At 37.6% G+C, this 27,632-nt stretch overlaps 1 protein-coding gene across 2 annotated transcripts in view; it reads right to left on the bottom strand.

The window, feature by feature from the left end:
* PBX3 (PBX homeobox 3) overlaps positions 1-26,589 on the bottom strand; it is a 188,948-nt gene extending 162,359 nt beyond the window's left edge. The window contains exons 1-2 of one of the 2 annotated variants that reach the window (XM_080671048.1): positions 26,282-26,589; positions 25,283-25,356 (exon numbers count right to left, since the gene is read on the bottom strand). In XM_080671048.1, coding sequence (XP_080527174.1) covers positions 25,283-25,356; positions 26,282-26,481 — 274 coding nt within the window. In that variant the 5' untranslated portion in view covers positions 26,482-26,589. The remainder of the gene's footprint in view (positions 1-25,282; positions 25,357-26,281) is intronic. The other variant, XM_080671049.1, reaches the window with a different exon arrangement.
* Positions 26,590-27,632: the final 1,043 nt, after the last annotated feature.

Below are 27,632 nucleotides of genomic sequence, written 5' to 3'. Positions count from 1 at the left end.
GGGCCAAAGAGCCGCATGTAGCTCGCGAGCCGCAGTTTGCCGACCACAGGTGTAGCTAATAGATGAAGGGATGCCCCAAAACAGAGGCAATTAGCAAACACTGGGAAATGTTTATCTTATTCTTCTTGTTGTTTTCCTCATTATTTAATTTTTTTTAGCTCCTGAAAGACAAAGAGAGAATCCTGCCTCTTCTTACTTCAGTTTATATGTATCCCTATAAAAAGGGGCAGGCAAAGTAGGTTTACAGTTGTTCACATGGAAAATAATACAATAATTAATAAATAACAATAAAAGAATAAACTGTGTTTTGTGCTCAAAATGGTAAACCTACTTTTTTTTTAAATATATTTTATTGATATTTTACAGAGAGGAAGGGAAAGGGATAGAAAGCTAGAAACATCGATGAGAGAGAAACATTGATCAGCTGCCTCCTGCACACCCCCCACTGGGGATGTGCCCGCAACCAAGGTACATGCCCTTGACCGGAATCGAACCCGGGACCCTTCAGTCCACAGGCCGACACTCTATCCACTGAGCCAAACCGGTTTCGGCAAAACCTACTTTTTTTTTTGCCCCATCCTGTATCAATCTATTTCTCAACAGACAGCATTTGCTTTGTATATCTGATGCCTTACTTGTATTATTAACATAGTGAGTCATCAATACATGTTTCTTAAAGAAAAAATTTAAATAGATTTAATAACAGCAATAGCTATGATTTAAGCACCTTATGATATGCCAGATATCACATTAGGTACTATATACACATTCACCGCACAACAACCTTGAAAGCTAGGTGTAAGTGGCCTCATGTCAGAGAAAGGATCACTAAGGCTCAAGAAAAAATAGGTAAATTGCTGAGGCTACATATCAATTAAGTGGCATTTCTAGAAGCGAGACTTAAGATCTGTTGGATTCCAAAACCAGTACAGTCCTACTGCATCAAGCTGCCTCCCAAACTACTCTTAAATATTGTCTCTCTCCAAATATCAACGTGTCTTATTATTTATACACTACTTTCCCCAAAGTGAACATCAATTAAAACTGTCTGCCTCTAATTGTGTTAAGATGTACCTAATGTTGCTTTAGGAGTACTAACCCAGTTCCCAAAACATAGAGGTGGCAAAGAACTAATGATTATTAATAGCCCAATCATTCTAATAAAACAATACCAATCAATCATCTATCTAAAATGGCAAAGAAAAGTAAATTTTTTATTTTGTATGACAAGGTTAAAAAATCATCTTACTATTACTTAATTCTTCATGTACTTGCATTTTAGTTTGCTGAGAGTGGAATTAAAAATGTACGTTCCTTATCACAAATATGTAACTGTCCTCAGGAGGCAGAAGATACGGAAAGATCCACTTTGAATTAGACAGCAAGTACATGCTTCACGTGTTCTAAAAGGATAACAGTTGATTTCTTAAATATCTACCACCTACCTCCTCCCCAATATAACACACACTGTACAAGCAGACACAACATGATCTTCATATCACGCTAGGCTAGGTCCTCTCTGGTTATCCAGCTTTCTAGGATGAAGGCCTCCACACTTGTACTCCTTTCTCTCAAATAAAACATTCCCCCAGGAATTTAGCTCCAGAATGATTAAAAATTCAAGTTGTTATGAAGGCTAGATAATGATAAAAAAGCTTCAAACATCAAATGGAAAGGAAGAAAAGGAGGAAAGAAAACTAGCATATATTCAGTACCTATTACCAGTATAGTATATTAGACACTGTACTAGTTTCACATAAACTATTTCACTTAATAACAGGTCACTAATGTTGCTTAAATAACTGAGAAACATAGGATTTTTTACATCCTAATTTTGTTAAAATTAGTCCTGAGAAGGAAGGTAACATGTAAGGAAAGTAACCTTGCTTGTTATTCTTCCACTACTTGCACCATTTTAATGGGATTTTTCTATTAATCTTTGACAAGCCATGAAATTTCATATTTTCACCATGACCAATCCATGAAATTTACCAACTTTGTCCATGATTCATACCAGGTCATAGTTATAATGTCTGCTATGCATTTTAGCTAAATAACCATTGAAACTTCTCCCTTTGGACAGAATGAAAAAACCGGCCTATAATTAAAGCAGGAATTGTTAACTACAAGCAGTTAAAGTTTACAGCATTGTTTGACAGTTGAAAAGATAAACCAGTAAAAAGCCTGAGATGCTGTGTCTACCTGTACTTCCCACACATTTGAACAATAGTGTGATATCTCTTAGCATCATAAAATCAATCTCAGATTAGGTAATGAAATATGCACCAGCCTTTTCCCAGAACCTTTGACAAATCACACACAATCCTAAATCTTCATAAATCACGATTAAAGACAAGTATATCATCACCAACGCATATATCTTCCCAAGCCTGACCCTGAGACTAATGAGAAAAGGCCTAGACTATCTCATCTGATTAATTAATTCAAAATGTCTGCTGTTATTCAAATGTGAGGCTGGTATTATTTGAATAACACTTGACAGCAGCGCCTGAAGATATCATTTCTGATTTGTGAAGCTGCTGCTGCATAACTGATGACAGTTTATGAAATGTTCCAATGTAGCTGCTTTTCTTGGCACAACTGTGAAAGATTTGCCAAAGAGATGGTTCTTTTTTGTCAGAAGTTGATGTTGCTAATGTTGTCAAATATTTCCAAAATATATAGTCTCTGGAGTCTTTTTTCCTTAAATATTGCCACAATAGCAGCTTTTCCACCTTCAAAGTTTGATTTGCCTGAACACGGAATTGTTTTACTTACACAAGCCCGCTCTCCTCTTTTACGGCTCTAAACAGCACCTTCCCAGGATTCACCAAGTCCCTCCAGCTAGCATTTTTTTTTTTTACAAAAAAGACTTTCACACAGTGCTGGACTGAGTACTGAGTATGAGCCTGAGTTTGGGGGACATTTTTTTTCTTCCTTTCAGAATGTCATAATATATTTTAGGTAATATAAAAGGTTTGGTTTTGTTGTTTTTTTCACTGAAAAGCAAAAATAAACGTTCTTAAAATTTTAACTTTCCCCTTCAAAAAAACAGGGCGTATTGGTAGATTCTCCAATTTCCAGGCCTTAGTGTTATTTCTGAACTCAAATTTTCCTTCTCTGCTATTCAAGTAAAGAGCATAAAGACTCCTCAAAGATATATATATATATATATGTTAAATGCCTTGCATTGTGCATCTTCCCATCATTCAAATTTCTTCTTCCCTGCCACTAAAAATCCACTTGCTTCTAGAAGCCTTCTCCATTAACAAGTACCCTCCATTTCCTCTTCAAACATTCCAACTTTCAGTACTGTGAAAACAACATTAATGCTTAACCTATGTGATGACAATAAGCACAAATTATACGAATTTGATTAACGGGCCAATTCTGCTTTTAAAAATACATTTAATTAAATATTATTAAAGCTGAATGAGACCATAGAACTCACTTAGTCCAACTCTCTTATTTTGTAAATAATCACTCAGTGACTTGCTCAGCAACTCCAGGAAGGTTATGCTAGATCTGTGTGGAATATGTGAATCAACCACTGTGTGTCTGTTATCTGTCCTTTTGCTTTCATGTGTGCCGTCAAGACTGATAATGAGGTCCACTTTCTAAGAGCAAAAGCTGTCTTAATTTTGAAGAATATTCAGCAGAACATCATAATTTGTATAGGCACTTAATAAAATAATACAGAGGACAACAATAATGACGTAAGGATGCATTCTGTTGCCTTCAGGAGTAGCCTACTAAAAACCTATTTATTTTTGGATAATTTTTTTTCTGTACAGCTATAATGAAGATAAAAGTATGGTTTTAGGACAAGTTATATTTTGCTAGAGGCCTGGTGCATGTGCACCAGTGGGGCCCCTCAGCCTGGCCTGTGAGGATCAGTGGACCTCCGCAACGCCACAGCCCGGCCTTACCCGCCAGCTCGTGGGGTTCCAGCCCACTGTCCGCATCGATCCCGCACAGCACAAAGTAGTGCGGGGAAACGGCAGGCGGCCAGGGAGGAGTCCAAGCCCAGGCTCACGGGGTTGTCTGGTGCCTGTCTGCCAGCTGAGCAGCACTCCTGCTGTGGGAACGCACTGACCACCAGGGGCAGCTCCTGCGTTGAGCATCTGCCCCCTGATGGTCAGTGCATGTCATAGCGACCAGTTGGTAGTCCGATCGCTTAGGCTTTTATATATATAGTTTACAGTTTATGTAGATTTGCAATTCTTAAAAGGTGGTTTATAGGCCACTGGGGTTTCCTGAGACCCTTTCAGGAGTCCACAAAATCAAAATTATTTTTCAATACTAAGGGGTTATTGACCTTTTCACCATGTTGACATTTGCACTGATGGTGCACAAACAAAGGTGGGTATAATTGCTGGCACCTTAGCACAAAGCAAGGCAGTGGGGCCTAAATATGCTAGCAGTCATTGTGTTCTTTACAACTAGGCACTGCAATTTAAAAAACAAAAAGCCAATTTCACTTCAGAATATCCTTGATGAAACAATAAAAATTATTAATTTAATTACACCTTGAGTACCCATCTTTTTAATATTCTGTGTGACAAAACAGAAACTGCATATATACAAACACTTCTGTGGCATACTAAGTATGAGAAAAAGTTCTAGTACAACGGAGTTGCAAGCTGAACTACTGTTTTAAAAAAAGAATAACTGACAAATTATGGTTATGTCAACTAGATATCTGGCAGGCAGTTTTTGGAAAATGAACTAAGTAAACCTATTACTTCAAGGATAACAACTATAGTTTTGGATGCCAATAAAATTCTAGCTTTCTTGAAAAAAAAACAGAATTTTGAAAAATTTGTGTCCACCACTGTGGGTGTGACACCTTCCCCGTACTTAGAAACTTTTCTCATAAATTTGATGGTAATATAAATTTTTATCTTGATGTAATTTTTTATCTTGTATGATGAAATTTATTAACATTTGGAAGATATGCACAATTCCGTGAACCAATATTTTTCAAATGACTAAGACATGATGTTAGAAAATCATGTATGGGTAGAAGAGCTATTCAAAGTGCAAACTAGACTAATAAATTTTAATGAAACAAAGTAGAAAAGTTTATTAACACAGCTTCAGATTACACATTTGAACTAACCTTTAAGAAACTACCACTTATCAAGTTTTGGTGTAGTATCAAAAAAGAACATCCACAATGACCTGAAAAGGCTATTAAAATACTATTCCCTTTTCCAATTATATATCTGTGTGAGGTCAGATATATTTCTTCAGATATATCAACCCTACAATAGCAGACTGAATCAGGAGCAGATATGAGCATCCAGTTATCTTCTATTAAGCCTGACATTAAAGATATTTGCACCATTTTGTTTTGTTTTGGAAAATGCTGTTTAGGATAACATGTAAAGAGTTGATAATTATGTTATTTATGTTAACATATAACAAGTTTATAATCGATAAATTAAAGTATTTTAAATTTCTGTTTTAATTTAATTTCTAATACAAATATATACTGATAGATATTAAGCACACATAAACAAAAATTCTTTTAAGAGTGTAAGGAGGTCCCAGATCAAAAAGTTTGAGACTCATTAACATAGTTTCCTCAAAAGTCTTCATATAGAAACATTTGACATATTAAATGCCGTTTCCTATCCAAGAAAACATTTACTTACTTTATTATATATACAAGGATTTCATGTATGTTAAAGGAATTCTACCATGTTGCAAAACTTAAATCCCTATAAAGCACCAGGGAGCAAAAGATTTGCCAATAAATTAAATTCCCTTCCCCACAAGGAGCTTATACTACATCTAGATTGTAAACCAATACTTTTAATTTTTAAAAACAAGTCAACATATGCTAATTGCCATATAAGTCCTTCAACAACTCATGTTCCAAATTTCAGGCCACCCTGTCCTTTTTATTCCAGGTCTACCAGCACCTGAGTCTGGTGACTAGCTTTCCCTTCCCTTTCATACAGTTGTTCTATTCCATTTTCCAGATCCTTTTCCTTCATTACAGCCAGTCACTAGACTCACTGATACTTTTAGTGTTTGTAGAACCAGTGTTAAGAAAGTTAATCCATTAGGCTTCCAAGAAGAAAGTGGATTGCAGTTACAAATTGGGACAAAATATGGTTTAAAGAGAAAAAAGAATTTACCCCTACAAAAGCAGTTCTCAAACTGAGGGCCATGAGGGATCCATGAACAAATTTCATGGTTTTTATAAACTCCCTGCAATTGTATGCAAAATTCTATAGTATGTGCCTTTATCTAGGAAGTGGGCAGTGAATCCAATGCTTTCATCACATTCACAAAGGAAACTATAACCAAAAAAAAAGATTAAAAACTGCTCTATAGTTTTCTGAAGTACCACAAGCATATGTAGTTGTGAAAGGTAGATATAAGCAGACCTATTAACTATTAGACAAAACAAATGACTTAAATTATATGACTTTTGAAGAATAAGGACAAAATAGAAGTAAAATAGTCATCAATTAAATAATTGTAAGATTCCCATGCTTAATGATTTTCATGAAGCAAATATTTGGCAATTAGTTTATTACTAAGCAAATGAGATTTTGACATATACCTCAGCCTCACAGCTACTATCTAATTCACCACTTAGCATTCACCAAATTCACTAGTCACTTGAAATGGTCTTTTGATACTGCAATTGAGAAAACCCATGACAAAATTACTTCCAATGAGTTTTCATTACAAATAGTTAGGGTTTTTTGTTTTTGTTTTTTTCCTATTTAAAATTGCTTTAAGGGTTACAGTCAACAAAGCAAGTGAATACAAACTATGATTTCCCAGGTTTTTCCACCTGACAAGCATCAACAGATCAGTGGCTGGTTCAAAATAGAAAATAAACAGTTCAATAATGACTGTAGTGCAGGTAAGTTATGTAATTAAAACTAAGTCCAAAAGGGCAAAAAACTAGAGCAATTTAAGTAAATGATACCTATTCTGTTTCCCCCATCATGCTAAATTTGAAACTAGCATTCATTTCAATAACTTACAATCATAGTACATTTAAACTCTCTTAGGTTAATCTCTGGACTAGTCAAATACATGTGACCAATCTGTCACCTTTGAAGATAATTATTTATTATTAATTTAAACAGAGAATTTTGTAGTTTTAGATAGAAAACTCGATTACGAAACTGTAGTCTAAAATGAATATAAATCAACCATTATGACAGAACTTGAGAGTCAAAATAAACAAAATATTGTGTCAGCAAAATGTCTCTTGTCAAAATCTACTCTTTAAAAGTTTACTATAATATACTAAAACAAATGTCCTTCCCAGCTCCACAAACAAACAAGTCTTACATCATCATAATTCAAAACTACTATTTGGAAAGACACAAATATTGCCTAGCTATGAAACAGATTGCTTATTATCATACCTAGTTATAAAGTGAAAACTTCAAAGATGAATATTCAACCCCAAATATGTTAAAAGGAGTTTCAACATTGATTTTTCTCTTATTAGCATAAATATTATCATTAATGACAGTAATGGGAGAAATAATAGACATAAATTACTTTTATATAAAATGTATATATAAGTTACTTCAGATCCAGGTAAGTAGCTATGGCAGTTTTCTTATATGTATATAGTTATCACAGTTAAAATAAATTTCTATGTAAAGGATTAGAAGAATGTAATATCAGTTTTAATATATTCAGCAGCTACACATCAGATAACATGTGCAGGAGGAATTTATTTATTTTTTAAAAAGTTATTGAGCCATGGCCAGTGTATCTCAATGGTTAGAGTGTCAGCCCACACACCAAAGGGTCTCAGGTTCAATTTCTGGTAGAGGGCACATACCTGGGTTGTGGGTTCGCTCCCTGCCCCTGGTCAGGAAACATGGGGAAAACAACCAATAGATCTTTCTCCCCCCCCCCCCACCCCCCCCGCCCAAACCCTCCTCCTCCCTTCCACTCTCTCTCAGAAAAGCAATGGAAAAAATATCCTTGAGTGAGGATTGACAAAAATAAAATAAATAAGTTACTGAGCACATAATGTGTGCTAAAGAAAAGCGACAGAAAGACAGCCTCTGCCCTCCAGCAGCTTATAGCATCCTAGAGAATCGAAACTAAAAAAATTGTCCATTCATTCCTAAATGAATCTTTGTAACATACCACTATCAGTATTAACTTTATCCAATGATAAACTTTAATGACCCAAGAAACATCAAGATATTTAAATTATAAGAAGCCCTTCTAAGTAGAGATAAGTAAATTTCTCATAATTTTCCCCATTAGGTCATAATTTAATACTCCTTCCTTCATCTTATAACCCAGATAGACCCTTCTCTTTTTCTCCATCGCTGGTTATCTCGAAAATCAACTCTAGATTTATGACTTTACATGCCCCACATATATTACTTAGAAGTTTAAAAGTAAGCAAACAAAAACAGGTAGGAATAATTGGAAATGGTAGCACAAGTCCCAAATTTTAAAGACTGAACATATTTTTCAGTTGTCTATTTCTAAGAATGTGCCTATAAAAGACTTGCAATACAAATAACACACTAAAAATAACAATTCTTAAATGCATGAAAAAACCCTGGTATTATTTTTATACCCATTTCCCTTCAACTTGTTTCCTGCCCTTAAATAATGTGGGATCTCAGTTCACCAGTGACCATTCTAGCAACTATCAGGGAGGGTGCGGTATTTCAATTTTTGTAAGAAGTCCTTTCTTTAAAATACAAACAACTTTAAATGTTGCCATTTATGAGAATCTGTCTCTGGGTTCAATATCTATAAATAATCATTTCTGGAGCCTCCATAAAAAGGTTAATTACAGAATTATCAAATTAGAAATAAGACTTATTTTATTGATTGGATTTTTAAATGGTTAAAAACTCAGCAGCCTTCACAGCAAGTGTCAAGGATCCCCTGCCTAGGAGACTAGACAAAGAGAGGAATAGTGACTTTTCTAAATTTCTTTTTGATCTATAATTATACCCTAACATATCGAGTTATAAAAACGAGCTTAAGTCTATCATAATTTCCCTGAAAAACAAACCTTTGCAAATATTCAGCAAGAGTAATCATCTGAAACCCTAATATCCTGAAGTTTCAAGGTCCATTTTAGATGTTAAAATAGCAGCTTTATCTATGAAAAATGTACATAAAACAATAGCTTTACCTATGAAAAGTGTATTTCTAACTAAAATTTGAAACTTTTTGCAAAACAATATTTTTCTCATAGCATGTAGTTCCCCCAAAAGGCGATAAACTCTTTATTCTTGCTTTGTGCCTTAAGACATAATCTGCTTTTATCCTTCAGCAAAATATGAACCAGCTACTAGGCTGACAATGCCAAGAACCATGACAAAATGGATTATTAATGAGAAACTGAACTCCAGAACTCTATTAATTTATGTCTTCCTGTCGGATCCAAAAGATATATCAGCCTTCTCACTCAAAAGAAAAAAATGCCAACACTGTACTTTGTTTTAAAGTTCTCCACAGATGAAGAATTCATTATCCAAAGTACAGTTCTGTTATTTCAGGCTTTCTTGTAGAATAAAGAATCTTTATCAAATGGCTAAGAAAGCTGCTGACAAGTGCAAGTACCCTGCAAAATATATTTACGTCAAACATTCACTGAGGAAAACCGGGTGAGGGGCAAAATAAAGGTGAAAGCCCCTGCAACATTCCTGTCCCCATCCTGTCCTAGAAATCTTTAGAAAATTAAAGCCTTTTGATTCCAGTTACATCACGGTAAGTAACATTAATACAACTGCATGTTTGTGGACTTTTTAAATTCCTAATTACACTAATTATTCTGACATGAAGGGAAATGATCTAACAAGTGAGAAGAATGTGTGATTTCTTTATGCATAAACAATGTTTAAGTGACATAAAATATCCTTTTAAGCTTTCATTTTAAAAAAAATCTATCTAATCTATGCTTATCATAATATTTATGAAATAAAAAAACCAGAGAGGAAAAATTGCTATAATGTACTCTGTGTGACCTCTGCTTTCTACAGAGAATGAAAACAGCCTTTTGCTTTTCAATCCCCATCAAAGTGGAGTAAAAGAAGGGACAGCATTCCCGTGCTCACTGCCATTAATCATTGCTTTCTTCAAGCAAGTGCGTATTAATTTCTGTCATCCCAAACATCATCGAGTATTGTTACAGCACCGTTCACTCCTCATTCACCACCAGTTGTTACCAGTTTCCCTACACTGAGCAGAGACAGGGTGAATCGTGTGGATTTCAGTGTTAGAGGCCTTTATCCCTGGGGTGCTGACACCAATTAAGCCATTTCAAGAAGAAATGAGAACAGGCCCAACCCTTCCATGTAACAAGAGCTTGCACCTAGCTTTGGCAGGTTGCCATTTTCTCCGGCTTCACACTATAGAAATACTCTTCTCCACATCCTTTTGAATGATTCCGGCTGTTTACATGTAATCAGTAACAATATCTTTTTGTTCCTCTCTTCAGGTTCAAATTTAGTACCCAACATAACCTAACACTTAATACTTGGAAAATCTAGATGGTAATCTAGAAAGATGAATGCTATTATTTACAGATTCATTAAATTCAGGTTAGGAAATAAAAACATATATTCCCTTTTATAAAAAATTTTTTAAGGAATTTAAAACAGAAATTAGCAGAACTATGAAAGCTACTGCTTTTCTCAAACTGGGTTAAGTGAAGATAAAACATTTTATTCCATTAGATCAATTGTAGCACTGCATTTGCTAAGAAAATTCATATACACAGGAATATAAACCAGATACTTCTAGTATTAAAGAGGAAGTTTGTATCCAGTTTAAAGAAGCTTATCATCAACATTGCATTGACATCTGCTTTCTTTTGGAGTCTTTGGTCAGGCACTAAAAGGCCATGCTTCGTAAAAGGTTACCTTCAAGTCCAAAAAAAATCTGCTCAAGTGAGTTTAATTAATATCATTTTTGCATCATTAAATATAGAGATCCATCAAACTCTTTCACAATATTGTTTACTTTTTTGACCGCTTTAGATCTAATCATTCTCCTTGTTTTAGACATTTACATCTGCTTTTAAGTTTTTATGGTTGCCTGTTGGCAGGCAGCAAAGTGGAGCTGTCGATGCTACTGCAGAATAATGCAAGGTTTGTTATGAATTAAATATTAGAAACCTTAACACAGCGGCCAATAAGAATTATTTGCCTTATTAAAGCAGCAGAAGACGCTGATTAAATTTTCATTGCATTGCAGTCTTTTCCCCATTTCTGCTTTCAATTCATCATTCTAATGTATGAAAGGCTCGCCGAATAATGGCAGGGGGACTTAATTTCTGGAATGCAAATATAGCAAAGAAAATACATAAATACCCTCCCAAAAAACATTAAACAGTCAGTTCTAATTAAGTGAATACTAACTAAGTAAATATTCTCTTAAAGGGAAAAAAATAACTCAAATGTCAAGAATTCAAAAAGGAAAGCACAATTATCTATTTTACAAATACATACAGATACACATTGTGGGTAGACTGTATTATTTTTTGGAAACTGCACTTCTTACAATTAACTCCTTTGTAGGCCTTACAGTATTCTAAAGAAAAGGAATACAGTTATGGCTGTACTCAGCTTTGCAGAGTTTCTACAAAATTAATAAAATTTTTGTAAGAAAAAAAATGACAAGGGTAATAAAACAATGTATGTAAAGTAGCACTCAGCCAGAATGACAACTAGCATTTTTAAATTCCTACATTATGTTTTAAATTTACAACATTTACTATTGCAAATATATTGAGGGAATAAACTGCCCTCGCAAAAATACTGTAATCGTATGTCCTATACTGAAGGTTGTTCACGTTTCTGCCTTAATGTGAGAAAGAAAATGAACTTCAAGTATCCATTTCCCCTAGAGAAAATCTCTTCCTTGAAACTCTGCAACTAATGAAATTGGGATCTATAAATAGCAGCATCATTACCATGAGAGCCTCTGCTCAGTACCAGTCTCTGCAGCTGACCCTCTTTATACTAATAACTACCAGACTTCAGTCTCATCCCTCTATAGGATGATCAATATTAGGACAGTTAAAAATGTGATGGAAATTTAACCTACAGAAATGGTATTTACTTATCAAGTTTCCTAAAAACAGGCAGTACTGCCTATACTTACTACCTTTCTGCTCAGACTTTACTTGAAAGGTGGTTTGGGGTATTGTTTTGGCTTTTTAAAATTTTTTTAACTGAAATGAGTGGGCCTCTGTAGCTTTTTCTCTAATGCTATAGAGACGTGCATTATGATAAGACAAAAGCCATAATACACCTGAAATGCTCCCTGCTGAATCTCTCTCAATGAACCTCATTAAAATGGTTACTCTATTCCAAATATTACCCAATGAAGCATTACTGTAGTAAACTCTTGCTAGAATTGTTGAATACAGTGATGGATAAAAATCTGTGAACATTTAATCAGTAAATGTAATGATCTGGAATATTGTATTTTGAGTAAGATATTTTACTCTTACTCAAAATACAATATTTTCAAATTCGATAGATCACTCTAAAAAGTTAACCAATATTTAATATCTCCACTGGCTGTAAATTAGATCATAATAAAGAATGTAGCTAAAGGATCTAGGAAAAGAAATTATTTATTAAATCTCTATAGAATACACTATTGCTATGTATAATTTATTGGCACGGAAATATTTATGTTGCACTTCATTAATGGTAAGTATTCATTTACATTTGCATCTCCTATATATAAAGAGCTCAATTGTTCACTAATTTCATATCTCTTAAAATAAATATGATAAAACGTTCCAGTGGGTGGATGAGTTTAAAGCCTTTTATTCTCAGTGACAAAATTATTGATGACAACATATCATAAATGGCACTTCCTCCATATACACATGTCACAAGAAAATGTAAAATATTGGTACAGCTGCACATGTAGAACATTTACTTTTTAAATGAAAATATAACATTTCAACATTAAACACAATGTGGCTTAATCAAAAGAATATATGTAAATTCAAAGGTGACATTAAATTTCACACATGCTTAACTTCATACTCCATGTACCTTGTAGGTACTCTATGCACAGAAAAATGTAATTAGCCTAATTTAAACACAAAAGGCATGGCTCATTTTGGCACAATCAGATACACATGTGCCATCACGCTTGATTCACTAATGTTTATGTTTACTAAATTTTGTTACCATCCAATTAAAACTATGAAATAGACCACAGAAATCTAAATACATTCAATTTTGAAAAAAAATGTTTTTAAAAATATACTGCACATAGAAAAATTCTACTAGAGGTATGTATCACAATCATATGCTATGCTGATAATGATTTTATAAATTCCACACAGTAAACTTGTTCACTGTATGCAACCTTCTACTGAATTCTTTTCTTCTCCTATACCTAAAGAAGAATTAGGATTAAAATACAGATAACACAGCAGTATTTTCCTGCAATGAACACGTGAAGCACAAAAAAAAAACAATGTTTAAGAGTTAATATTTAAAAGCAAACAATCACATTTAAAGCATCAAGAACTAATATCTACAGGGAACTTGCATCTGCCTTTTTTTTTTTTTTAAGTGAAGAATATTGAGATGGACTTTAAAACAGAAAGTAAACTTCCAGGTTCCTGAAATCCAAGCACAAAGTAATTTCTTTTGTGTTGCCCCTCTCATCTCAATGATCCCAGCCAGAACAAACTGCTTGAAATAAACAGCTTGTACAGGAGGGTTGTATAGTTAAATAAAGCAGATTCGTAAATGGCAGGGTACTCGCAGCAACTACGTGGTTCTTACTCTGAGGCAACTGATAGAGCAGAGCTGCTCAGCGGCACTTGACAACAGCAGTGCTCCCACAATTGTAACCCTCAAATCCAATCAATCCTTGCTCTTTGCATTTCAAGCAGCTCCTGGCTGCCACTGCCTGAAGATAACTATTTTACCACCTCTGTCATGCCTAATTAACAAGTCAGATGTACAATTTAGAAATTTTGCAATTAACCTGCTAAAATATTGCTGGAGGATGCTAATTGTTATGCCAGTTGCCATAAAAGCTCATTTGCATAACTTATGTGTGAAAAACAATTATGAGCCGCGTTCACAGACGCGGTCCACAAACTGCTCCTAGCTACGGATGAGAGGGCCACAAAAACACTTAATTCATTGCCCACAAAATTATGTTCCCCCTTTTCTTAAACAGCATCTGTTTTGTGAAGCTATATTCATAGAAAATCCCCAAATCAACAATTAGAAGCATATGTAAATGTGCGATTACAGTTCTTTTTCTTTCATTGACAACTTCTCCTTTTTTGCTTGCATGAGGAGTAGGGGATGATATGATAAATGCCTCACTGTTCCAATTCCCTTGCACAACAAATAGGAAGTACATTTGGCAGTGCCAGTGAAACTGCCAGCCCACCAGCCAGGAGGAAGCCATTCTCCTCTGCTCTATCTAGTCACTGCAGCACCATCACTAGAGGCCACTTTAACAACAGAGAAGCTAAAGTCAATTGTTTCTTCAGTGAATAGGCTTCTGTTCTCCAGCATATATTTACTGAGGCATTTAGGGCAGATTTTTCCCATTAAACTGAAGTCTGTAAAACATGGTTGTCTACAAATATTTACACTAGTGCTGACCACAGCTCTGCTGCCACTCAGTGTCACTTTGGACCTGACCACATTTTTTGAAGCTTGGGTTTTGCCATCTTCTTTGCATCCTCACATTCCATTACTTTCTTGGCCCAAGCTAAGAGATTTTTGCCACCACCTGGAGCAAGGACAGCCTGGGTTGTCACTGATGATGCCATGGGTAAATTACCTAACCTCTCTCTGTCACTTTACTCATCCCCAAATTGAGAATTAAAATACCTGCTTTGTAAGGTTGCTACAAGTTTAGGAAATATTATGTCATCTGCATTATATAAATTTTTTCCCCAAAAGTATTACTTTTTTAATTTCCAAGTGGAAATTGTTTGTTTTTAATGCATGTAAAAGCACCTTGCATAGTATGCCTGGCACACAGATGGCACTCAGTAAATGATAGTTTTTATTTTATCATTATTAAATGAATGGAATCTTCTGGAGGGGAGAGCTTTGCCTTTCCACACAGAAATCATAATTGCTTAATGATGAATAATTCAGAAATTATATGGCATGGTCATCAATGCTAACATTTAAAATCGAAAGGGAAAACTTTATGAAACTAACCCTTTTTCACATCATAATTCTTACATTTTGAAAAATGTAAGAATTGGAAAAAAGTTTGTATTTCTACAATAATTCACTCACTGAACAACAATCAACTAAGTATAAGTTTTAACTGATTATAGTTTGGTTCTAGAAAACATTATTAGTTATTTATTAAGCCAACATTTTATAAAATATTAGAAGTTTAAGTGACATAACCATGTAATTAAAAAGTCATAATGATAATCAGTCAAAAAAGAATTTAATGGTTTAATGTTAGAAATAGTAACATTAGACTGATTATACTGAAAGGAAGAAATATTTCCTTTATTGAACACAAAATGTCATAAATTTAGGTAAATCAAAATTAGTTCATGTAGTACGCTGACAGAATAGAATTTATGTTCATAGAGTCCATCATTTCATTTCCAGGCATTCTGTTTCTATAGTGATCACAGTCAAAATGTCAAGAACCAAGAAGTCAATAAGTCCCTAAGAATATCCTCAATATCATATCACATCACTGCTCTAACAAGTGGTAAGCAAGAGAAATTCAAGTAAGTCAAACACTCACAGTCTCTACACAGTTAAAAGCATTTCCTTCATTTTTTTCCTTTACTTATTCAACAATGAAATATGACGAGAAAAACTGGAGGGTTCTCTTATTTGAATAACAAGTGAAAATCTAAAAATATCTTCACTGTATGTTATTACCAACTGTATCACTGGGTTTTTATAGTGACAGCCCTGTGCTATAATTTCTGAGAAAACCTCTACATAAAGCTCCATAAACTCAACCATTCCTGTAATGTATCGCCTTATCTAGCACACAATCATTTCAAACACAACTTTTCATGTTAGTATAATTTGTTCAAAAATGGTAATAAATACATCCATGAAGCCAGAGAAATCATTGCACAATCTATTGTAACTTGTTCTTACCAGTACTGACAGTTAATCCTAGACCCAAGATCCAATGTAAAAGAAAAATAAAATATTCCGATATTACTTGGTTTAATTAAAGATATTCATTATACACATACCTTTTAATGGACCAATACTCCCAATCAACATTATAAATAATCTGGGCCAACTGCAAAATAATGTCTGTGAACAATTATCACAAAACTAAACCATGGATAGCTGTCAGTTGGTGGCAGAGTTCTTGCTTTCATAATAAATATAAAATCAATTTCCTGTTCTAGTTCCTATTCCAACTTGAAAATGATATATCTGACTATGAATTCCAACTACCTTCGTCCTTAGGTCTGGTTTTTTTGTTGTTGTTGTTTTTTGTTTTGTTTTTTAAGAAGGGAGAGGAGAAAAGAAAGAAACTTATGAGACCATCTAAGTCAATTCTTTCTCACTTGAGGGCACTTGAATAGTCAAGTTTTCTAAATAATATGCACATATATATTTTTTTAATGCAGTTGCTTTCCCCCCAACAAATGTCACTCAAGTATTTTAGGAGACCCTTGCACTAAGTCCTCTATAAATTCCTATTTACAAGGCTTTTTAATATATCTGAAAGCCTGTAGAAACATTTTTGTTTAAAAAATAATATGCAGTTTCAAAAGCTTTTTCTTCCTATTTCAATCAAAAATAACTTCATATGGTTTAAATGAAATTTTACAAAGTAATCAGAGACTAATGAGGATTCACTGATTTAACTAGTTCAGGGAGTCTGAGAAAGAAATGAGAATTTAAAGTAACCAAGTATTTAATTTAGAAGAGCAGCTAATGTGTAGATACACTAAGACCTCCTCAATGAGAAATGTAATCAGGACTTTTGTGTCTGGAGACACTCTCATACCCCTCTCTGTGTGCACATTCCTAACTCCCATTAACATTAACAGGCACCACACATGCATAGGGAGGAGGTGCCAGCCTTGGTAGCCTGTGTGCATGGCAGCTGTGGTAACTAAATAATCCATATGGCTCTGAAGAGAAGTTATGGTTTATTGGGTCTAGAGTCACAGCTACAGTGGTGGAATTCAGATACTAGAACCATGCCTCAAGATGAAGGCTTTATCCAAACTCACGCCTATCTAACCATACCGGATTGTAGTTAGGCCAAGTTTTGCAGTTCTACCTCTATTGATGGTTTACACTGGAAGAAGTTCCATGTTTAAGGAAACCTTAATTGTTTTCCACAGGCACAGAGAAGTTCTGTTCTCTTCCCCATCCATCAATCCTATCCCAGTACTCATTCATACATATCTCCACAAAATACAGAAAATCACATAGTTGATTTATAGAGAAAATCAAAGGCGTTGGCTTAAACCACAAAAATCTTCAAAATCAGAATCTAAGTATTAAGCTTGTCTTCAACATGAAAATTAAATAATATAGTAATCTTACACAACAGACATAGGCTGAAATGTAAATTCCACAGGTTGTGCAAAGGGCAGAGTTTAATTCTAATTGTTTCAGCTTTTAGGTATTGAAGTCCAATCTTAATGCTCATTAATATAGTTTCCTGAAGCCCAACTTAACAACTTCTTCCTTCATTCCCTAGTGAATAATATGTTCTTATAAAGTTCAGTTTAGTGAAAACACTGTGCACAAGCACACAAGCAAATTTACACTTCTGGAAAGAAGTGATAACAGTTTACTAGACATGTGGCTGAAATTAGGCTTTAGGGGAAAAAAAGACTGGATGACACAAATTCTTAGTATACTTACATACAGAGAGAGCACAATGAAAACTTAATATTACTATTTCCAATTAGGTCAATTAACATTCAGAAAAATTCTATAATCTACGTTTAAATAATCATAGGGGATAAAAAAAAAAAAAACCTACCAATGTTCTAGAAGCTTCTCTAGATCTTTCAATCAATTTTATTTATATGCAAAACCAAGAAAAAATTAAAAAAATAAAAAACAAAAAACAAAACAAAAAAAAACCCACAAAGCTCCTCCTGATGCTAAAGCTCTCAATTTACTGACAGGCAAATGGCTTCATGCTGCCACTTAATCTCATTTCTTGCATAATGCCCTCTAATTAGCATATCAAAGTGAATTAATACTTCTAGGGCATTAGCAATGGGGAAATCTGCTCCAGGCTCACAATAGCAGTTAAGAGAGAGCCAAGAAATCCTCAAAAACACCACAAACCACTTTGCATTGCAAAACTGTTCAATTTATTTATCCTCTCTCTCTAAACACTTCTACCGCACACTGTTTTACTACTGTTCACCAAACAAAATGATAATTGCCAAAGTTACCAGCATCTGTAATGCCTGTTTAGAATCTTAATTTAGATTATGTTGCAGATAGTTTCTATATGCAACCATTTGTTCTATTATAAATGTTAATATTGAGAGTGGAAATGTTGACATTCTCAATTAGTTAATTTGAATTTGAAATAAAATTTTATGAGATTTTAAAATTTATGAATTTTTTAATGTAAAAAGCCACCTGCTGGACTCTGATGTCTAAGAAATACGCTTTGAAAACTGATGGATCACATAAAGCAAAACAAACCAAAAAAATCATTTTGTCATAACATATGCTGAGTCTCCCAAATAGTTTAAACATTGTGAGGAATCATCAGCATTAAAAGGATTACAATGTATGTATACCAATTCCTCCATTAATAAGATTACACAAAAAAGGTTATTGTTCAAAACAGCTTAACATTTTTAAAACACTTAATTCGAGGAAAACAAATACAAATAGTTTTTAACAATTATTTTTATCCATAATTACTTTTGTTTTCCATCCTAATTGGTTACTATCCTATATAGTCAGTATAAAAAAAAAATGCTATACCAATTCAATTTAACACATTCTGTCACACCAATTTTTTTGCTAAACACATACTCAAATTTAGTACCAAAGCAAACTACTGTATTGTATTTATGGAATATGTCCATAAAAAAATAATAAAGAGATTCTAGTTACTATTCTACCTACACAGGGGATAATTAGACTCAAGTGTTTTTTTTTTTTTTTTTTTTTTATATATTTTATTGATATTTTACAGAGAGGAAGGGAGAGGGATAGAGAGCTAGAAACATCGATGAGAGAGAAACATCGATCAGCTGCCTCCTGCACACCCTCCACCGGGGATGTGCCCGCAACCACAGTACATGCCCTTGACCGGAATCGAACCTGGGACCCTTGAGTCCGCAGGCCGACGCTCTATCCACTGAGCCAAACCGGTTTCGGCTAGACTCAAGTGTTAAAGATTAATTTATTTTCAGATATGTTCCGTGTCATAGAAAGGCTTATTTTTTCAGTGGCTCACTCATGCATTGATTATAATTTATTTGTTATATATAACACTATCATCTAGCTATACTAGCACTTTAAATTCTATAACTTTGTAAAAAATCTGATAGCCAGGTTTGAAAAACTTTGACCAATTTACTACATAGTGATATAAATTACTTACTCTGTTCATACTTAAAGACTCAAATGGCCTACTGAAGTAGAGCAAATGCTTGAAAAGGTCAACATGGGAGGGGGTGTGTGCAAGCTTTGTTAGTAGTCACTACCTAAATCATGCTGATCACACTGATAAATGGCTAAAACACAAGCCTGCTGAGAAAACAAATAAAACATTATTCTCATAGTGTCAATAGAAATAATAAATATCTAAAGATGCTCACATGTACACAAACAGAGAAAAAATTGTCTGAAAATCCTTATTTAACTTGATGTGTTGGTGCTGATGTGTTAAGTATTTATTATGAATAGATAGATACCTCAATGGTCTGAGTAAAAAATAAAGTGATGACTGATTTAGGTTGTGGTTCATGAAATGCAGTTTCAATTCTTTATAGCTGTACTTCATATAACTTCATTTTATACAATGCCACCGTAAAGTAGCAAAATGTAAGTAATCCAAATTAGACGTTAAACTTAAATCTGTCTTGGAAGCAGCCTTTTACAAAAGTAACAAAATTAAATCCAAAAGTACAAGTGAAATTAATTAAAAAGTAAAGGATCATAGTATGAAAGAGGTACATATAGATATATTTTATGAAAGCTGATAAACCAGTGTGCTCTTTGGAGCAATTCAGGGCTTCCTTTGCTACTGTAATATACTTCTGATTTGGAATAAAATTATGTAAATTTATATAATAACATAGTAAAGTCTACACAAATCTGTAATAAAATGAAGTTCACTAAAACTGAGGCAAGAAATAATTACTTGAGGGTTCACTGTATTATTGGGGGGAAAGAGTTGAAAGACAGCCCTATATTTTTAAGAAGCTACTTACTTGACACTTTAGATCATGACGTTCTAAACTAGTATGGTAGTGGGGTTTTTTCTAGGTTTTCTACAAATACTCTTATGAGGCTGGGAGAGGAAGAATAAAGAAAGTTAGGAAAACATCTTTTAAATCCTCCCTCAAAACCTCCTTAAAAAGCTTCAGTAAGTTATACAAATTTACAAAAATATAAAAAATAATTAAGAAAATATTCTGAAATTGCTCTAAGAAAAAATGTGTGATAAAGCAATATGTGATAGTTCCAAGATACACTGACTCTGTATTTTTTCCTGCTTAATCATTTAATATATCCAATCTAAACAAGTCATGTCTAAAACTGAAAGGAAATTTAAAACATTAACAGTCCACTAAAATTTGCTTCAAAATAATTGTGAAAGAGTGGGAGTTACGAGAAAACAAGATTAGCCAAGTGTTCCTGCTGATGGTAGGTGATGAGTTCATGGGGATTCAAGTTTCTCTTCTATCTACATATTTTGTTTGAAGCTGTCCATAATAGTCATTAAAATGCAAAATTAATCGTGTATGGAACAGTGCATTTGTTTTTAAAGCTTTGGGAAAATAATGATAATTATGTTGGAAATATTGCAAGAGCAACTGAAAAGAATGTGTATGACATATACAATAACATTTAGACTTACATATAACAATTTTCACCTTTCCTGTTAATTTTTCACTTGATGGAATACTTGGTTTTTAAACATTGGGATTTAAATAATTACATTGCACTGTACAAAAAAAATAAACATTTTGATAATGAAGCATAAATAAAAGAAAACAGACCAGAAAAAGAAGACTACAGTAAGTCTCTAAACCTTTAGGGACAGAATTAAAATAGAGAGGTGTTGACTGAGAACAGTGCCCTGTCCCTCTGAAAGCTAGTCACACTTATAGGAGTAAAGATAAAAGGTTTAATCATATAAATCATAATCTAAATTCATATAAAAACTCACAAGCTACATTCTTGATACAGTTTGGATATCTAAAATTCTTATGACTCTTTCTATGAAGGGTTCCTTTCAAAGTAAACCATTTTTAATAGTCATTTTCTTCTCCTTAAACATAAAAAATACTTCAACCAGCGCAACCAGCCAAGCAGGCCTTTCTCTTCCCCTGCGGACACCTCCTGCAGTAGAGAAGTTCATTAAGTTTTATGATCTTCCCAAGTCAGTCCTGCTTATAAGCCTCACAAAGGCCACAAATCTGGCAAACCATCATGTATGCCATTAGACATTACTAGTAAATGAACGCTATTTAGGGTTTGTGGTGGCAATAAATCAGAGTTTGGTTGGCAGCTATCAACCTGGAGTATTTTAACCTACCATTTTAAAAAAAGGAAAAGGTTGTGTTGATTTTTTTTAAATATACAACAGTTTTTCAATGATTGAGATTATATACTAAAATGTTGAATTTTCATTAAAAAATTTTAAATACTTTTTTTTCCCTCAAAAAGAGCCACTTCCTTCACTTGAAATGTCACAATTAAGGGCATTGGAAAGAAGGCAGATTTGTGAGGATGTTTTCACAATGGAAAGGACTTCAACAATCAAGATGAAGGTGACTAAAAAGATGTGAGGGAATGTACCCCAAAAAAGTATGTAGATGAGGAGCCCTTATAGCAACAGGGAAGTTTAATAGTAGATGAGAAAATATGGCTAAAAAAAAAAAAAAAAACCCAAAAGACAAATCTTAACATATTTATCTCATTGGTTGCTTAGTTTAAAATGTGCAAACATCTTGATTATAAAGCCTGTAACTTTTCAGTTGCTTCCAAAATGCAAAGTACCATAATTTAACAATGACAGACTTTTCTGCCCAAAAATAATTGCATGATGAATTTTACAAAAAAAAAAAAAAAATTTTTTTCAGGTAAAAGCAAACATCTCATAGTAAAAGTATACTTTCCCTACCTCTGCACAAGAAAATAATATAATTGTGGTAGATTACCCATTTATCTGTCAGAAGGAAAAAATACCTTTCCATATTTAGTAGGAGGGAAAAAAGATTTTTCCAAACTAAATTCCTCATGTGCATCAGAACTGGCAATGTTCACTGTCTGATCAGACACCTAAAAATCTACTGGCAAATCTACAAATATATGGAATTTTTTTTAAATGATTGTCTTATTTTCTAAGAAGCACTACTGAAATGACATTATTATCCATTGAAGTGATGGTTTTCTCTCCCTACTCCCCATAGTGATGGCTTTCTCTCCCACTCCCCGATAGTCAACCCCCTTTACCACCCCACCCACCATTATACAGAATAGAGTCATCACATAATCTTCCCAGTTTCTATTACAAATGACTAGTTCAACTTTCTCTAGATCACAGAAAATTAATGTTTGGCTACTATATTATTAGATTACATAAAATGATCTAAAGAAAAAAACCATTATACAATCTATTCTACAATGCTTATAAGTTCATGATGTTTCCAAACCATGACTATGGGAACCGATTCGGGGGTGGGGGAGGCTGAAATTTGCTGCCCTGCTTTCTTTGCTTTGGTGAGGCTCATGTCTACACAGCTGTTTTATTTCAAATCCAGGATTCTGAGTCCAGCTTCCCTGTCTCCTTCTAAGACTAGTTTTGGAGAGTGAGGTGGAGCTATGGGTGGAAGGGGAGAAATGAGGGGAGAGAAAGAGCTTCACCCCCATCAATCATTCGGTACTTAAATCCCATCCCTCTCGAGCTTAGAGAGCTGGCAGGAAGATGCCTGTAACCAGACAGCCGTCTTGACTCTGTCGGCTGTTAGCTTTTTACAAAAGAGATAACATACAAACTTGGATCCCCTGGCCAAAGCACAAAAAGAGGATCTAATTTACAATTTATCACTGAAAGTCTCAGAAACAATTTTCAAACACAAAAATTTCCTTTGTCAGCTACTCTTGCTTTTGAAATAGCAAGAGCCCTACACCAAAGCTTTTCTGCCAGACTCTGAAAAGACTTGTTTCTTTTTCGCAACTCACCTTTGACATGAGGTTGACTACACTTTCCTTTCAGAATGGTGTAACTAAGTCTTGTGCAAATAAGCAACTAGAGGACTTATGCTTCCTAATTGAATTCTGCCTGCTGCTAAATGTCTAAACAAGAAAAGCAGTTTGCTGGGTATGGTTCTCAAGGTGGCTAGGCCAAAACTTTAAAAAGGAAAAAGAAAAAAAAATTATGAGAAGAGGGTGAGGGGAAAATATCAATCCCCTCACCCCAGTAATATAATGCCGTATAAAGTGGAATCAATCTTAATATTCACAACATAGTCAATACCCCAGTGCTTAGCTGTCAGCAGAAACTGAAGTGGAGCCCTGATAGCAAGAAAATCCTTGGACATTAAGCAACATAATTTACTGAGAATTACATACTTTTAGGCTTCTAAACTAAGGAAGCCTTAAGATTTCATACTTAAAGTCTTCTTTTATAGTCAGATAAAAATTATCAAATCACAATGCTTTCTAAAGATAGATAAAAATCAACACAGGGTAAAAGTTAGTAATTTAACATGTCGATGGTTTACAAAATGAAAAATATATCTTTAAAAGAATCACTCAACATTAGGAAACCATGAATACTAAGTGAATGAAAAGCAGGAAAAAACTACTCGTTAAGGCTGTCAATATTTGCTATTAATTATGGTTTTAGCATGTATTTTAATAGCCAGCAATAACCCATCATCCTTTCTTGACTACTTTTAGGATCAGAATAGCATTGCAGAGTGAAAATCTGTTTAAAAGAAGGGTAACTAACAATTATATGCAGTGTGCTATTACTTGTACACTCAATTTAAATGCAATCACACTTAACCTTTTAAAAAGTATCACTTGGATATTGTTACATTCTGGACTTTAACTTTCTCTTCTTTGCCTAAACATAAAAAAAAAAAAAATGGCAACTTTATAATATGGTATATCCAACACACACCAAAAAAATAAATAAAAATAAATAAACAGTAAAGCTTGTTTAATGCACTTGTTTGCCATAAACAGGGCAGCTAATACCAAATACTAACTAAAACATCTAGATTAAATCTACAATTTCACTTGAGTTATAACTGTCACTTCAAGACTAACATATCTTCAATTTTAAAAAGTCTTAAGAAAAAAATTAAATTGAAATGAATTGCCAGAAATTTACCTAATATGCACTTGTAGTTTTCATTCCAGCACTTCTGCAAAAACTGTCTTCTCATATAATCCCTGACTTGAACACGTCAAAAATGGTTTAACCTGCATCTGTGCCTTTATTTTATTAAATATACTAAGCATCTTTACAAAATGACTTCAAGCACAAAATATACTAGAGATATTAATAGGTGAAATACATTGTATATGCTTAAACGCATCATTAGCCTTTCTCGATACTTAAAAGTAGTCTTCCCAACTAAAACACTAATTCAAACATGCCACTGAAGTCTGTTCCATTGCATCTATTCTTCTATCTGAGGAGCTGACGCTTAAGGCTGTCCAAGTATAACAAAGTTCGGGCGGTGCTTCTCCCGGGGACTCGGTCCCTGGCATCCAGTCTCCCGATGCTCCTTTTAAAAACTGACATACAAACAAGGCAAAAGGAGCGGGAGAGGGCGGCTGGCGCCCCGGGCCCCCTCCCCGCCAGCAGCCAGGGGCGGCCGCCTGGGGACTGCGACCCAGCCCCGTCCACATCTACACTTCATTTTACACCAGGAACAGAATTGAGAAATCGACTCCAGATTTATTGCAGTTTTTTTCTCAAGATCAGGAGGTGGGAAGGAGAGAATGATCAAAGATGGCGGTGCCCAAAAGCAGCAGCTCTCAACTGGAGAGTCGAAGGAGTAGCTCCGACCCCACCTCGGGGGTCTCCAGGCCCATTGCGGGGCGCAGCGTCTTACCTGTTTTCTCTTTGATCTCACACAGGACGCTGAAGAGCGCGGGTTTCATTCTGTGACAGTTCAGGGCATGTTTCCTAAAGAGCAAATAGCAAAACACAAAGGTATTAGCATCACCTATGGAATAATATGGCGCCTACAAGTTAGACCCAAGATTTAATTCCGGCTCCCAATTTTGGAAAGCTCTTTTGAACCCTGGCAAGTCAACAGAAACTCAAGTTGACTGGTGAGCGACAGCCGGCAAGCTCCGGCAGCTCAAGCTCCTGCCCGAACGAAGCGCGACCCGTCTGCCCGGCAGGCAGCAGCCTTGGCGACCGCAGGGCGCGAACCCGCACGGGGAGCCGCGACACCGGGGCAGGCGGCGACCCGCGGGAGGGGTCGGCGCGGAGGGGCTCCAGCGTCCGCCCTCCACCGAGGGGAGCCGGGCCGGTGCGGGCGGCCGGCCGACCACGGCCAGCGGACGGTGACAGCTCGGCAAAGTTTGCGAGGCGGCCCTCCCTTCCCCGAGAACTTGGCCGCCCGCACCCGGCCCGGTCAGGGAAACACCCATCGCCCCGCGCCCGTCGGGCGAGGTCGTCCCGCGGCCAAGTGGAGGCCGGCGCCGGGGCCGGGGCCGGGCCCGGGCCCGGGCCCGAGGAGAAAGTTGCACTTCCCTCCGCTGCGGCCCGGAGCCCTCGCCGGGCGGCGTGCACGGGGTCCAGGCGGGAGGTTTGAATCCGCGCGAGGGGGCCGGGCTACCGGAGGCCGGACGGCGCGGGGAGAAAACCACGACATCCGCGTGGCGCCAAGTCCGTCCCGAGCCCCGAGAGCAACTTTGCTGACTCCCGCCCGCGTCCAGGGGCGCGAGCAAGTCCCCCGAGGCCCGGGCGGGCTGCTGGTTTTCGGAGAAAGTTCCCTGCCCGGGGCTGAGGCCCCTGCCCCGGGCGCCGCCCCGGGCCGCGACTCGGCCGCGGGCCTGGCTCCCGCACACACACAAAAGATGCTTAATGAGACGACACCAACTTTGCTTGCGCCTCGTCCAAGCTCTGGTCGGTGATGGTCATGATCTGGTGGAGGATGTCGCCGATGTCCTGCTTCCTGCCGTCGCCGTCCGCCCCTTCGTGGCCGTGCGGGGGAGGCGGCAGGGCCATGCCCCCCTGCACCGAGTGGCCGGCCAGGTTCACCCCGGCCAGAGTCTGCAGCATCCTGGATTGATCGTCCATCCCGCCGCGCGCGGGCGGGAGCGGGCGGCGGCGGCGGCTGAGGCGAAGGCTGAGGCGGCGGCGGCGGCGGCGACGAGGGAGGAGAAGAAAGAGGGGGAGGGGGAGGGGGAGGCGGCCGCGCGCTCCCCGCCCGCGCGGGGAGGGGGCTGCCCGGCCGGCGGGGCCCGCGGCTGAGGCGGTGCGGACGGGTTCCCGGCTCCGGCTTCCGCCGCCGCCGAGGCTGAGGAGAAGCGGCGGGCGGAAGCGCCGGGCTCCGCGGCGGTGGCGGAGGCGGAGGCAGCGGCGCCCGCTGCCCTCACGCGGCCGCCGCGCCGCCTCCTCGCCGCCGCGCACCCCGCCGGGCGGCCCCGCTCAACTTGCTCCTCAGCGCCGGCCGAGTTGCCGGGACGCCCGCCGTCCCCCGCGCCAGCCTGCGCACTCCCCTCCCTCGGCCGCCGCCGCCGCCTCCTCCACCGCTTCGGCCGGGCGGGAACCGAGCCCCCGAGGCCCCGGGGGAGGGAGCGGCGGCGGCGGGCAGCGGCGGAGGAGGAGGCCGGCGGGTGGGCCGAGGGGGGCGGAGGAGTAAAGTTTGGGAGCGGGCGGGCCGGCGCGGCGAGGGCGCGGAGCCCGGTGGAGGGCCCCGGCGGGCCGCGCGCCGGGCGGACAGCAGATTGATGGGGCGGGAGAAGTCGCCGCCGCCACTGCCGGAGCCACGCACGCTGCCAGCAGCCGCCGCGGACCGGGCTCGAAGGCCGCCGGGCTGAGGGATTGACAGGCTGCCTGTGCCACTCACTCACTGCGGCCCGGCGCTCGGGGGGAGGGGCGGGGGCGCGCGGGAGGGCGGGGACCGCTGTGCACGCCCCGCCCCTGGGGGCGGTGCGCGCGCTCAATTGGACCCTGCGCCTCCCGCCGCCGCCGCTGGCTCCGCCCCCGGAGTTCGGCCCGCCCCCTCTGGCCTCTGATCCCCAGGACCCGGGTGCGCGCCACCGGATCTTGACTCCTGCCCGCATCCTCGCACCCCTGAGTGTCCCGCCTGGGACCACAAATGTAACTTCGCCCCGGCTCCTGCTACCTACGTGTTAATAATCATGGGTGCGATGAGTTGTCTATGGGACACCAGGCAACTCGTTCCAAAGCCAACCATGTGCTTCTCCAAAGCGCGGCGAGCTTCA

The sequence above is a fragment of the Plecotus auritus genome (assembly GCF_963455305.1).
Source record: "Plecotus auritus genome assembly, chromosome: 5".
Lineage (NCBI taxonomy): Eukaryota > Metazoa > Chordata > Mammalia > Chiroptera > Vespertilionidae > Plecotus > Plecotus auritus.
The sequence above is the reverse complement of the archived record's forward strand: the minus strand, read 5'-3'. Positions and strand labels throughout refer to the sequence as shown.